At 35.1% G+C, this 13,457-nt stretch overlaps 1 protein-coding gene across 2 annotated transcripts in view; it reads left to right on the top strand.

The window, feature by feature from the left end:
* Mdga2 (MAM domain containing glycosylphosphatidylinositol anchor 2) overlaps nt 1-13,457 on the top strand; it is a 701,866-nt gene that overhangs the window by 309,514 nt on the left and 378,895 nt on the right. For both annotated transcript variants that reach the window (XM_048362528.1, XM_048362529.1), the window contains exon 2: nt 1,084-1,223. In XM_048362528.1, coding sequence (XP_048218485.1) covers nt 1,084-1,223 — 140 coding nt within the window. The remainder of the gene's footprint in view (nt 1-1,083; nt 1,224-13,457) is intronic.

Below are 13,457 nucleotides of genomic sequence, written 5' to 3'. Positions count from 1 at the left end.
CCTTAGCCTAAATTCAAACCTCAGTATCACCATAACCAAAATATAACACTTCAGCAATGTAGATTTGTGCATGAAACTCTTGAGATCACTGTCTTTCCATTTTCTTTTTCAATTAAGATAACTGCACCTCTTCTTCAAAATGCATTACAAATAAAAATACTAAGTTTATAAATGTACATGTTCTATAATCAGAAGTTAGTGGTTGTCAGGATTTCACTCGATGATGTAGAGATAGATATCTTATTCACTCTATTTCTTATGTGCTGGGGACTTTTTATTTGTACACTGTTTGTGTTCTGCTGATATTTGAGTCAGAATGCTAGTGAAAATTTAAAGGAGATAGAGAATTATATTTAGGAGAGAACTATAGGCAAGAATTATCACACCAATTTCTAGGTAAGGGTGAAATTTTGCTATTGGTGAAGTTAATCACTGATATGATCATATGCAAATATGATCCATGCAAATATTTGTTTTGTTATGTAATACCTAATGTTTTTTGAGTGCGTTTGAGAGTGTGTGTGTGTGTGTGTGTGTGCATGCACGTTTTTGCTGGCACTGGGGCTTGAACTTTTTCTCTTGTCTTTTTTGCTCATTGCTGGAATGCTATCACTTGAGCGGCAGCTCCACTTCCAGCTTTCTGCTGGCCAATTGGAAAATAAGAATCTTTTCTGGATTTTTCTGCTCAGGCTGGCTTGAAACCTTGAATTGCTGGCTTAGTGCCTAGGGTTACTGGTGTGAGCCCCTAATGGCCAGTATCACATTCTTTACTATGTTAAAGTTGGAATTTCAGAAAGAAAGATGATTGATTGTTACATTTTAATGGTCCAATTTTACCATGTGGCCAATGATTTCCAGGGACATCTGTATTTTTTCCACTGCTCTATTTCCAAAATTTTTGGTGAGCATTAAATGTGAAGTCTTTTGTCCAGTAACGCCTTTCATCTCATGGGGGAAGATCAATGTATTAGATAGATTTGACCCTGGTCTACTAAGAATTGCTCTTGCAATCAAGATGTTTCATGGGAAGACAATATATTTAGATTTTCATATATCTTGTCTCTTTCCTTTCTGACCCAACAGCTCCTCCAACCGTTCGTATTGTTCATTCAGGATTGGCATGTAACATTGAGGAAGAACGCTACTCTGAAAGGGTCTACACAATCCGTGAAGGAGAAACCCTAGAATTGACCTGTCTGGTCACAGGACATCCACGTCCACAGGTGAGTCCCGAGCTGTGACATTGGGGAGAGCTATCTCAACCTTTCCTTAGAATACTTAGCTAAAACTGTGTGTGTGTGTGTGTGTGTGTGTGTGTGTGTGTGTGTGTGTGTGTGTGTGTGTGTGTAGCTCCAATGCAAGTCTAATTTTCAAGAGGGAATTTTTGAACGATTTTCAGCCAATTTGCATGTGCATAAAATGAAACAAGGACTTTGTTTTCCTGTTGTGACAAATGTAAATGACACTTCCAAGGAAACTGTTAAAAAGACAACTGCAAAAATAACTTGGTAAGGTAACAATTCATATGGCGGTGAGTTTATTTTAGAATGTGGGCCATGATTTCATGATGATATCATTGCAACTGAGGAAGCATTAGTTCTAAAGAATGTGACTCCCTCCCGAGGTCACATGCATCTTATTTCTAGTCATTATATTCACAGAAAATATTTAGAAACAAATGTTAGCAGGTGTCCTATGTCTTCAGGCTTTCATAGCCATCAGTTACAGATGTTTAAAGCTACTTTATAGCAGGAACAAAAGGATACAGAAATTACAACTAATATGCAAGGAACATCTTGGTGAAATAAAAGGATGATGGGATTGTACATATGTTGTCTATTTAAGCTATACATTTTATGCAAAAATCTAATTTGTATACAAAGTATTCAGGATGTTTTGCTCATTAATTGTCTATTGTTATTAACATGTGTTTAAGCTGACTAGCTGACAATTTATACTGGTAATCAACTCTGGCAGGAAAAGAAGCCTTATTTAGTTGAGTTATGTATTTTAAGTACTTAGTGTTAGGGAAAAAAGTCCAGCTATCACAGCTACAGTGGAGAAATGAAGAACAATGTGGATTTTTTTATGAGTCTATCAATTTTACTTTGACCTCTGCCATATTTAGCTTTAGATGCTTCCATATTACTCTGAAAAACCAACCAAAGAAAGCATGTGATACTTCCCACAATTAACCATTAGCACAACAACTAAAGTAGACATGGTGAAGTACATTGTGTATAATGAATCCTGGATCTTAACAGAAAATACTAAGATGAATCTAAGAATTATTAAAACCATTGAAAATCATAAGGACTAAACTAATTACAATATTTGCTAATAACTGAAGGTGAATTAAAGAATGGAGCTGTCTTAGTAAAATAAAGTCTGACCAATTTGGTCCAAAATAATCAAACTTGGCAGATAAAAATGATCTTAAAGAAAATGTAGGAGTATAGAAGTTGTCGTTAAATTTTAACACAAATAAGCGAATATATTGTCTAAAAATTATAAAGGAACAATTAAATCTGAGGAAAATAATCTTTATCAAAATTAAGACAAAAGCTATGAAAATAACAAGTAATAGCTCAAAGGAAATGTGTGGCTACTATAATTTGGAGACTGGAATAAAAATTCAGAGTCAAACAATCTGAATAAATGGACGTCCAATTTTCTTTATGAGAGACATTTAAAGCAGGAGACAGTTTAGGGGAATTCCATTGCTCCCACACTGAATTTGTCAGACATGCATGCACGGCAAAGTTCACAATTGTACTTCAAAATGTAACTTCTACCTCTTTAGCCTGTCCCAAGTTCTTCTATCCCATTATTCCCCATTCTCTCCCATTAATATTTGGAATTTCTTTTCATCTCTTTCTGTATTTCCGTCCACCATTCCAAATCAGGAGTACATCTCTGATCTCTAGAAAATCCATGTAAGTTGTAAAAACAATGTCATTCATTCTGACATTTCCCCCCTTTTGAATACATTTCAATGCATTCTGATTTGAAGGAAAATATATTGTTTCAGTATTTTCTTTAATTTCCTAGAGGTCATTCAGTTAAATTAGTTTCAGCCTATTGTGCCTGTGTGGAAAATCAGCTGGGCTTCTTTGTCAACAAGGCTGAGGGAGCAGCTGAGGCTTGGCCTCCTGGCCAATGTCTAAATGAGTTGGCAGCTGGTCCTCAGGATGAGTTTTCTTGGCACGTGGTGCAAAGCTGACATGACTTTTACACTTGTCCACTGGGGTGTAGTGATGGCTGATAGGAGATTTTCAGTCACTCATCGTTCTATTGCTTTATCTGCTGCTGATTCCAGTAGCGGTAATAATCATAAAGATTTCCTATTTCTAGAAGTATTCTAAGGCAGCATTTTTCTTCTAGGCTTTTAAATGTTGTTTTTTGAAATATAATGGCTGAGGGCATCAATGTACCCAAAGATTAAAATGATGGAAGAAGAAATGTGGACAGGGAAGTGGTTAGGAACCACTGGGCACATCCAGACTGCCAAATGGGTCACCCTGTCTCTACCAGTGTAAAGTTTTGTAGCCTCTATCTCCTTTATTTCCATTTTCTTGTTTGTTATCAAAATTGTAACGCTCACATACCTTTATACCATACAATGTATGCATGTGAAAGTATGCATACTTATATATTTATGTGTAGTGTCATTTATGTTAAAGTAATTAGAATGCATATTATTATAATTAATTAATTAACTGATTTATCTGGAATTCTAATCCAGTGAAGTTCCAGCTTCACTCTCTTCTTTGCTTTCGCATATCATTGTTGTAATTATTTTCAACATGCCAAGTGAAATAGTTCCCTTTTCTTTTTTTCTCATATTCCCTTCCCATGGTTTTACCTCTTCTATCATTGGATCTGATCTTAGTACCCTGGATACTGTATATACATGTATTAGAACTAGGGAAGGGAAAGGGAATGTCAAAATTGAGAGGCAAAGGATAAAAAGACAATCCATTCCAAAAGCAATACTTACAAAACCATTTGATGTAAACAACTGTACAACTCATGGGGGGGAGAGGAGAAAGGGGAAGGGTAGGCGGGAGGAAAACGAGGGAGGAAGTAACAAGTTGGATAAGAAATTGTACTCACTGCCTTATATATGAAACTGTAACCCCTTTGTACTTCATTTTGGCAATAAAGAAAAAAAAGAATTTATTTTAGTATAATATAGTTAAAGAGAGTAGAGAGAGAAAAGTACTCCATGTAGACAATGAGAGTTAAAGACTCTTACCCTGCACTTTTGCTCCTTAGGTACTCTATCACTGGTGTTATGCCTCCAAACCATTTATGTTGCAGTCATTTGTTAATAAGAATTTTACATCTTGCCTGGGCTAGCCTGTACCACAGTTCCCATTTGTGCTTTTCCAAATAGCAGCTGAGGATAGGTGTGAAGCACTAGGTCCAGCAAGTGGTTAAGATGAGGTCTCATAAGCTGAATGCTGGTGGTTCACACCTGTAATTCTAGCTACTCAGGAAGCTGAGATCTGAGGATCAAGGTTGAAAGACAGTGTGAGCAGGAATTCCATGAGACTCTTATTTCCAACTGACCACCAAAAAGCAAGAAGTGGAGCTGTGCCTGTGGCTCAAGTGGTAGAGCACTAGCCTTGAGAGAGCAAAAAAAGTAGTTCAAGGACAGTTCTCAGGCCCTGAAATCAAGCCCCAGAAATAGCAAAGTAAATACATACATAAATACATGCATACATATATACATACATAATAAGTCTCGTGAATTTTCTTCCTCAGCTAGACTAGAACCATCCATGCCTGACTGACTCTGTTTAAGGTTGCATTGCTTAATCATAATTTGAACATTTTCTTACACCCTTATTGAGCATTTCTACCTCATAGTTTATCATGTGTTTTTTCTGTGTCCTAATTTGTTCCCAGTTTTCTGCTTATCCACTTATTGATCTTTGAAGACTTTTATATACTATGTAAATAAATCTAATGCATATAGATATTTTATAAATTTTGCCTCCCAGTGTGTTACTTGTCTTTTCTATATTTAGCTTATTTTTAAAGGTTTAGCCCTTAAAAACACTATGAATCATTTTCGTCTTTTCATTTATGTCATCTGGTATTTTTACCTACTTTAGCCTGATTACTTTGATATCCATGTAAGGTATCTCGTATGATGAGGTTTTTTCCTAACAAGTTATAGTTATTTATATAGTTGAAGATTTAGTCATCAAGAAGTGGTTTTGCTCATAGAATGAAGGGACATCATTGCCATCTCTTTTCTTCACTCTTTCTTTCTTTTGACCTTATCTGAGTAGGATGAGCATCTTTACACTGCTATACTATTTTAGCTTCTGTACATTTCTATGATGTCTTCACATATAAGAGGGTAAATCATTCCTTGTGTCCAATATGACCTCAGTGGACAACCAATAGTTTTCTCTTCACTGTAATTTAGGAGGTATACTTTCACTTTCCACAAACAAATACCTTTTATGATCTTAATTATTTTTATTACTCATGTAATGTGATCCAATGTTAAAACATATGACAGGGCTGGGGATATAGCCTAGTGGCAAGAGTGCCTGCCTCGGAGGATACACGAGGCCCTAGGTTCGATTCTCCAGCACCACATATACAGAAAACGGCCAGAAACGGCGCTGTGGCTCAAGTGGCAGAGTGCTAGCCTTGAGCGGGAAGAAGCCAGGGACAGTGCTCAGGCCCTGAGTCCAAGGCCCACGACTGGCCAAAAAAAAAAAAAAAAAAAATATGACAAACCTTCAAGAAAAAGTTCTGAGTTAGCTCAGATTTCTTTAAAAAGAAATCATTTTTATTGGAACAGGAATAATGTTTGAATGTGTTCTAGGAGTCAGGGGAATGAATGTTGAAGAGATTGAGCCTCCTTCTTTTCAAAAATAAAACCAGACAGAAAGCTAACTTGTATTTCTACTTCTAGTAGTTTGCTTGTTGTCTTCCTTGTTGTAGTTTCATGTGAATATAGTTCATCATCACTAAACCATACTTGAAAACCACATTTTAGAAATTATTGTGCATATTCAAAACACTAATCTAAGAAGTATTAAAATTGTCTACTAGTTTGCTACACCTCAACTCTATAATGCTAGCTTTTCTGCATAAAAATGTAAGGCAAAGCCATGTTTCCCAATTTTATACAAGAATTATATTGCATAATTTGGTTTTCTATACATATATTTTTTACTATTAGGGATTTTTCAGAATTATTAATTTTTAAGTATTTGTTAATCTTATATGCAGTTTTCAAATTGAAAATCTGTATTGAAATTCATGACAAAACTTGGTAGCCAATTTTTTAATTTAAAACCTTTAATGCTACCTGTGTATTCTTTTTTGTGGTTCATGTTTTTATGCTGGTTTTGAGATGTGATACATTAAATTTCTAATAAAAATTCTAATACATGTATTTGAGCTTCCTTTATATTTACACATTTATAATTAGCATGGAATAATCAGGCTCTGTTTTCTTACCAGAAATAAAAGAGATACTATATTTATTTCCACTCATAAGATTTAGTTTTACTTACATCTTAGGTCCAATATGGCTAATTAGGCTGGATAAGTCCTGTGGAACATGTGACAGAATCTGCTACTCAAAAAAACATATTTTTTGTTGGTGGTAGTGGTGATGGTGTTGGTGGTGGTGATGCTTGTCCTGGGGCTTGAATTCGGGGCCTAGACACTGTCCTTGAGCTTGACTTCCTCAAGGTTAGTGCTCTACCACTGGCTCTACTTCTGTTTGTTTGTTTGATTTTGTCTCTTGTTCTTCCTTGTATGTAAGTGTATCATGAACTTTCCTGTCTAGGCTGGCTTTGACCCTTGATCCGCAGATGTCATTTTCCTATGTAGCTAAGATTACAAGTGTGAACCACTAGTACCCACCTAAACAATCTTTTCTTTAGTGAATATTTGCATGAGATGTGGAGAATGTCTAAGGCAAGTATCCAACAATTTATTGTCAATTTTTCTTTACTTTTTTTTTTTGTGGCCAGTCCTGGGCCTTGGGCTCAGGGCCTGAGCACTGTCCCTGGCTTCTTTTTTGGTCAAGGCTAGCACTCTGCCACTTGAGCCACAGCGCCACTTCTGGCCATTTTCTGTATACGTGGTGCTGGGGAATCGAACCTAGGGCTTCATGTATGGGAGGCAAGCACTCTTGCCACTAAGCCATATCCCCAGCCCCTTGTCAACTTTTCTTTTCCTGTGGTTACTTTCACACCCGTAACTCATATATACTGCTAGTCTACCCACAGATTACACAAATTCAGTTGTTATTTACATGCTTAATTCTAGCCAGCCTAGCTTAGGAGGAATAGAATGCTTCATATCATACCTTCAAATAATTTTATTTCTATTGATTTTAATATAGTGTGAGGAAAGTAATTTTGAATAAAAAATTTTATAGAATGAAAAACTGCTAAAATTTCATACTTCCAGAACATCACTGGAGAGTTTTTCTATTGAATTAAGATTCTTATAAATGAGTCATATTTGCTCCTCAAAAGGTCTACAATTTCCCATGTTTTATCTTTGCATTGATAGTATAGACTTTTTATTAAAAGAGATAGCTATACATGCTAGAAAGTTTCTAAAAAGTATTGGTCAATTCACTTAATAAGAGAATACATAGATATTATTTACCAGTTACAAATGAAAATGTGTGGTTAATAATATATTTACAATTGAGTTATAATTAGACAGCAGTATTTTCTCCTATAAACTCATTATTTCCGAGTTAAACCTGTTGCCATTATAGAACTTCAGTTATCCCCAAATTTTCTACCTATTCCATTGACATTATGCTTTACCTTTTTGCAATGGTAAATAGAGGCTGTATTAGATTCATTGTGGTCAAAATTGTGATTGTGGTGTTCCATGGAGCAAGTGAAATCATTCCTTTATGCCTTGCACTTTATTATTCAGAAGAATACCTCTAGCCAGTTTTAATATGTTGTCATGAAGGTTCTTTCAAATTTAGACACCATGATGACTTAAGGCAAGTGATGTAGAGACGCAAGAGCAACTTTCGTAGAATATTGAAGTAAAGTTCAGCAGGCTCAGAGATGTGGCAATCTTGTAATGGATTTATTTATTTACATGGGAGTTGTCCTAAGAGAGTTCCCAAACAGAGTTCACTTTAACAATGTACTAGTCCTGTGGGTGCTGGCATCTTTGAGAGGCTCAGAGGTTATTGACATGTAGAAATGATCAGTAGGAGAAGATGCTATGAAACTGGGCTCTCAAATCAACAGGAATATAGAATTTTGAAGAAATTACTATGCTTCATTGATCCTAATGCCCAAAAAGTTGGCAAACCCTGGTTTTCTACTATTATCACACTTTTCCTTGTCCTAAAATGCCACGTAGTTATAGTGTTTGCATCTATTTTAGATTCACTTAATTTATTTAGCTATATCTGTCCCACTTCCTGCCTTAACGTTTTGTGACTTGATCACCTATTTTTTAACGTCTGAACAATGTGCTTTTATATGGTTTTAGTGTAGCTCACTAATTCTCCTGCTCAAGGAAATTTAGGGTGTTTCCAGAAATTGGAAAATCTTAATAAAGTTGCTGTTAGCATACATGTGCATACATATTTTGTAACCACTAAATATATATTTAACTATGTAAGAAACTATTAAAATATGTTTTACAACACATGCACACACACTAACATACAGTATAATGAAATCCACTAATGTTTGAAAAAGGTGAAAAGGAGAGAATGGAGCAATGGGACTAAGGTGAGGTTATGTGAATTTGTTCACTATACACAGTGTGCATGTTTGGAAATATCACAATGAAACTCCTTATATTTCAAATGTATGTTAACTCAAAAGTAAAAACGGAAGAAATGAGAGCCTCAAAAAAAAGAAGTTCTGAAGTAAGCACTAATATTCCCAAAGTAGATAGAAACAAGCAAAACAGAGGAGCAGACTGAACACTTTGCCTGCAGGACATGGTGTGGGAGCAGATAATGGATTACGATGTCTTTCCAGGTGAAATGTAGGGTAGCTGGTGAGGGTTGTTCTTGACTCATACAAATTGACCACAAAAAAGGTCACCTTGTAGAAGTTGAAGATTTCCATTACGGAAGGAATTCATGATCACTTATCAAATTTCCAAAGCTGAACGAGTTCATACTGCCAATTGAAAGAGGTACAGGGTTTCTTTTTAGGCAAGGCTTAGCAATATCACTAATAGTTCCACAAAAAGATACTATGTAATTTCTTCACAACAGGGATGTATAGCCAGTTTTCATAGTAATTCACACTAAAGAGAAAGGTTGAGGCATTTTTGAAAGGATTTAGACCTAGCTTCAAGGTGCTTTGTACTCATAAATGTATACATTTAATTAGTAAATATATACATTTAGTTTAAACTTCTTAGTATAATTAGAGACAATAAAACAAATTGATTAAAAGGAAATTAGAATTATGGCATACGGTGATAAGTTATGGCAGGTAGCAAAACCAATACAGATGCTGTGTTACATGTGGCGCCTTCATTGGAATCAGTCTCCACACTCTGCCACTAACTGTTGTGCTAAGAGTATGGACAAAGGCACACTTTTCAATTATAATCAAGGTCATAAGTCAATAAGATAAAAGTATTTACCCTTTGTTAATATATTGCAGTTTTTGCTAGTTTGTCTAAGTTTTTTTTAAAGTTTCTTTTATGGATGAAAGTTTGAAATCTTCATTATAGATAAATGTGTAAACACTATTTCACTGGTTGTTAGAACTTTTTCATGGTTAGATAAGAAGCTAATTAAATATTTATATGTAGTTTCTAAAAAAACATTTACTTTTGGATAGTATGGACAACATTCCTGCTCTTCTTAGGTCAGAGTTAACTCTCATTCTTTGTCATAATGTTGTATAAAGCAAATTGCACAGTAGTCTTGGTCATCTGAGTAGCCTTAGTACTCTATAGAACAATATAATAGTTGATTATATTTATTGCATTATGACATTTTCACCACCATGGGTTGCCACAGTAAGTATAGGCATGCCAGACAGAGATCAAAGTTTCATACATGTCTTATCACTAAATATCAGGTCCAGTATAAGTAAGGTTGGCCTCTTGAAATTTTAGAGTTATATATTTTCCATTGTTCTAAGTAACTTTTTGAGTTGATTATAAAAGCTATTGCTTTCCACTGGGGCTCAGATCAAGAAAAAGTTCTATACAGCAAGTCCAGGTTTTCATACAAACATGATGCTCAACAATATTAACCATCAAATTTGATATTAGATATGGATGTTATTTAGATTCTGTGTTGACTCCTTAAAGGAGAATAATAACATGGGACTTTAGATTTGGGAACAAGACACATTCTACAGCAGCAGAGTACCAGTTGTTGCCTTTTCAAAATCAGTTATTATTGAATACTACTTGTACCAGGGATTTCATCATGTTACTTTCATATAATGTATTCCAATCAAATTTATGTCCTATTTTCTTTCTTACCCTCAGTTCTAAAATCATTTTGATGGATTTTTATTATTCTATATCCATACAAATTGCTGTTTGAAGAGCAACCTTGGTTTACAGAGAGTGGGGTGTAGTTGATGTGTGCTTTCTTCTGTCTCTTGTGCTGAAAATTCTGGGGTTCATTATGCAGTGACTTTTCAGAGGATGCCTATAAGATGGAGGTCTTGTCACTTTCAGAAGTGACTAGCACAGTGGCACTTCTATGTTTTTTCCTTTCACCTTTGTGTTGTATCCCCAATCCCTTACTCTGCTTACGTGTTTCTTCATTAAGCACTTGGACACAGACTTACATTTTTGGACAGACCCTGGGATAATACAATACCCATAATTTGGACTCACCTTAAGGAGAGTATCTATTTACCTGACTTTAATACCTACTTCCTAACAATTTTCCATATACTTACTGGCTTACACGTAACATAATTAGCATATATATATATATGTTGTAGTCAACTGAACTACCAGAACAAAATTCCCAATGCTGTTAAACTTGCAAACAACAGAGAAGGTGTTTCACATTTCTGGATGCTGACAAGTGCAACATTGAGGTGTCTGCAGATGCCATGTCTGCTAAGGATCTTCTTACTCTAACATCCTAAGGAGGAGGAGGCATGTCCTCTGGGGATTCGTTTCTAATAGCACTATACACATTCATGAGCAGTCAGGTCCTCCCCCCCACCTTCAGGACCCAGCCATCTTCAGAGGTCTCCCCTTATACCAGCCAGATGGGACTCTGGGACTTTATATATCTTTTAAAAATTATAAATTTTAGTGAAATATAGGTGGAGGTTATAAGATCTTAACAGTTTATACAGTAGCTAATAAAATAAATAATTTAAGATTATTGTAGGTTTTGAAGACCATAGAAAAAACTAAATATTGCCTAATGACATATAATCAAGATGGTTATTGGCCATATTATTTCCATTGTAAATACATTTTTTAATTCATTTGATCTAATCATTCTAAATAATTAGAGTGAAAAATAGATTTTGAATTTTTATTGTTGAAGAGTATTCTTATTGATGTAAGTTGGGAATGTATTAAAGGAAGATCAATAAATAGATGCCCAATCACATGATTTTTGGCCTTTTATTTTTCATCTCTTTGGCTTGGTAATCATAGATCTTTGAGCAAAATCTAAATATACAAAGCTTAGCATAATGTGAGGTGAAATTTTTTCATTGTGGAATGATAATCAAATCACTGAGACTGTTTCTAAATTTCTGTAATTTTAGGCATTCTTTAACTGCATTTACTTAAGTTCAGAAAGTCCAAGTCCTATGAGCTCATTCAACTTGTGGCTAGTATACAATTATACTCATTAGAAGAAGGAACAAGTAGTGATCTAATTGAATCAAACCCTTCCTTTTAGTTCCTCTTGAGATTAGCATATTAAAGATCTCAGGACAAACCAATTCGATTAAAATTTCAAATACCTGAATATTCTACTTTATAATATGAGCTTAATCACTTTCTGTGCAATTATAGAAAATATTCCCTATCTACTTTGATGGCAGATACTTGCTGTCAGTGGTAATTAGTAAATCAACATCAGTGCTAGTTATTAATATAACATGTTTATTTTAAATTAGACATATCACAACCTTTAACTGAAATGCTCAGAGTTGGCTTCAAGCTGAATCAATAAAATTCCTCAATGATCTGAAAAAGTTAACTGACATTACAAAAGTAAAGTGTTTACAAGATGTATTTCTATGACTGAAAATGAGCAGTTACATGTATTAAAAATGATTCATCAATTCTCTTTTAGGAATTATTAATCTTCTGATTTTTCTCTTAATGTCCAAATAGTAACAGAGAAGTAAAAATAACATTTATTTTCCTAACAGTTTTATCTTTTTCCATCCGTGGACATTGATTTCTCTCTCTGTGTTCCTTGTAGTACATGTGAAAACACTGTTCTGTGAACCTGGCCCCTTCTTATTCACTTACTTGCCTTTGGCAGAAATCATTAAGTGATGTGGTATAAGCTTGAGCAGAACAAAATCCTTAGTTAATTAGTGTCTTCCCTGTTGGGTGCCATAGAAACCCTTCATTTTTACGTCTTAAGCTTTATTTTAAAATGTGTTTGTATGTGTTTGGGTACCAGTACTGAGTCTTGAACTCAAGAGCTTCTCCTCACTTGGCTTTTTCAGTTATAGCTAGCACTCTTACCACTTGACTCATATTTTGACTTCTGGTTTTTTGCTGGTTTATAAGAGATATGAGTCTCTTGAATTTGTCTACCTGGCCTGGCTTTGAACCTTGATCCTCTGATCTTTGGCCTCTGAGTAGCTAGGATCATAGGTACAATTTAGGGCGAACTTTTAAGCATCCCGGTTTGCTTGTACAAAATATAAAGTCAGAGCAGGGGCACTGGTAGGACCTTTTTGAAAAGAGTCCCAAGAGCAGAGCAAAGAGGAGAGAGACTTTCCAAATGAGATTACATCAAAGGAAAAAGTTTCTGCACAGCAAAGGACATAGTTACTAAACTAGAAAAGCAAACCAGCACACTGGGAGAAGAACTTAACCAGCAATACATCTGACAAAGGCTAATATCCAAAAAGCACACAAGGAGCTCACAAAATTAATCCACCTCCCCCAAATAAATAATAAACCAACCAATAAGTAGGAAAAGGAGCTAAAGAGAATCTTTTCAGAATGAGAAGAGTGGCAAGTAAACACATGAGAAAAAAAAAAGTGTGTCAAAACAACTGAGAATAATTGCAACAATGGTATACCACTTGTTTCCATAACGTGGAGTTCATTTCACTTAGCATCATGTGTTCATATGGGCATAGCTATTAGGCTATTGTGATCTTCAGCTATGACTCACCTAAACATGTACTTAATATTCCCTATCTTCTTAACAATGTGACTTTAGTTCCTTTGTGCATGTGTTCATGCGCGCGCGTGTGTGTGTGTGTGTTTGTGTATTT

The sequence above is a fragment of the Perognathus longimembris genome, chromosome 14 (assembly GCF_023159225.1).
Source record: "Perognathus longimembris pacificus isolate PPM17 chromosome 14, ASM2315922v1, whole genome shotgun sequence".
Classification (NCBI taxonomy): Eukaryota; Metazoa; Chordata; class Mammalia; order Rodentia; family Heteromyidae; genus Perognathus; species Perognathus longimembris.
This window is presented reverse-complemented; position numbering and strand designations above follow the sequence as displayed.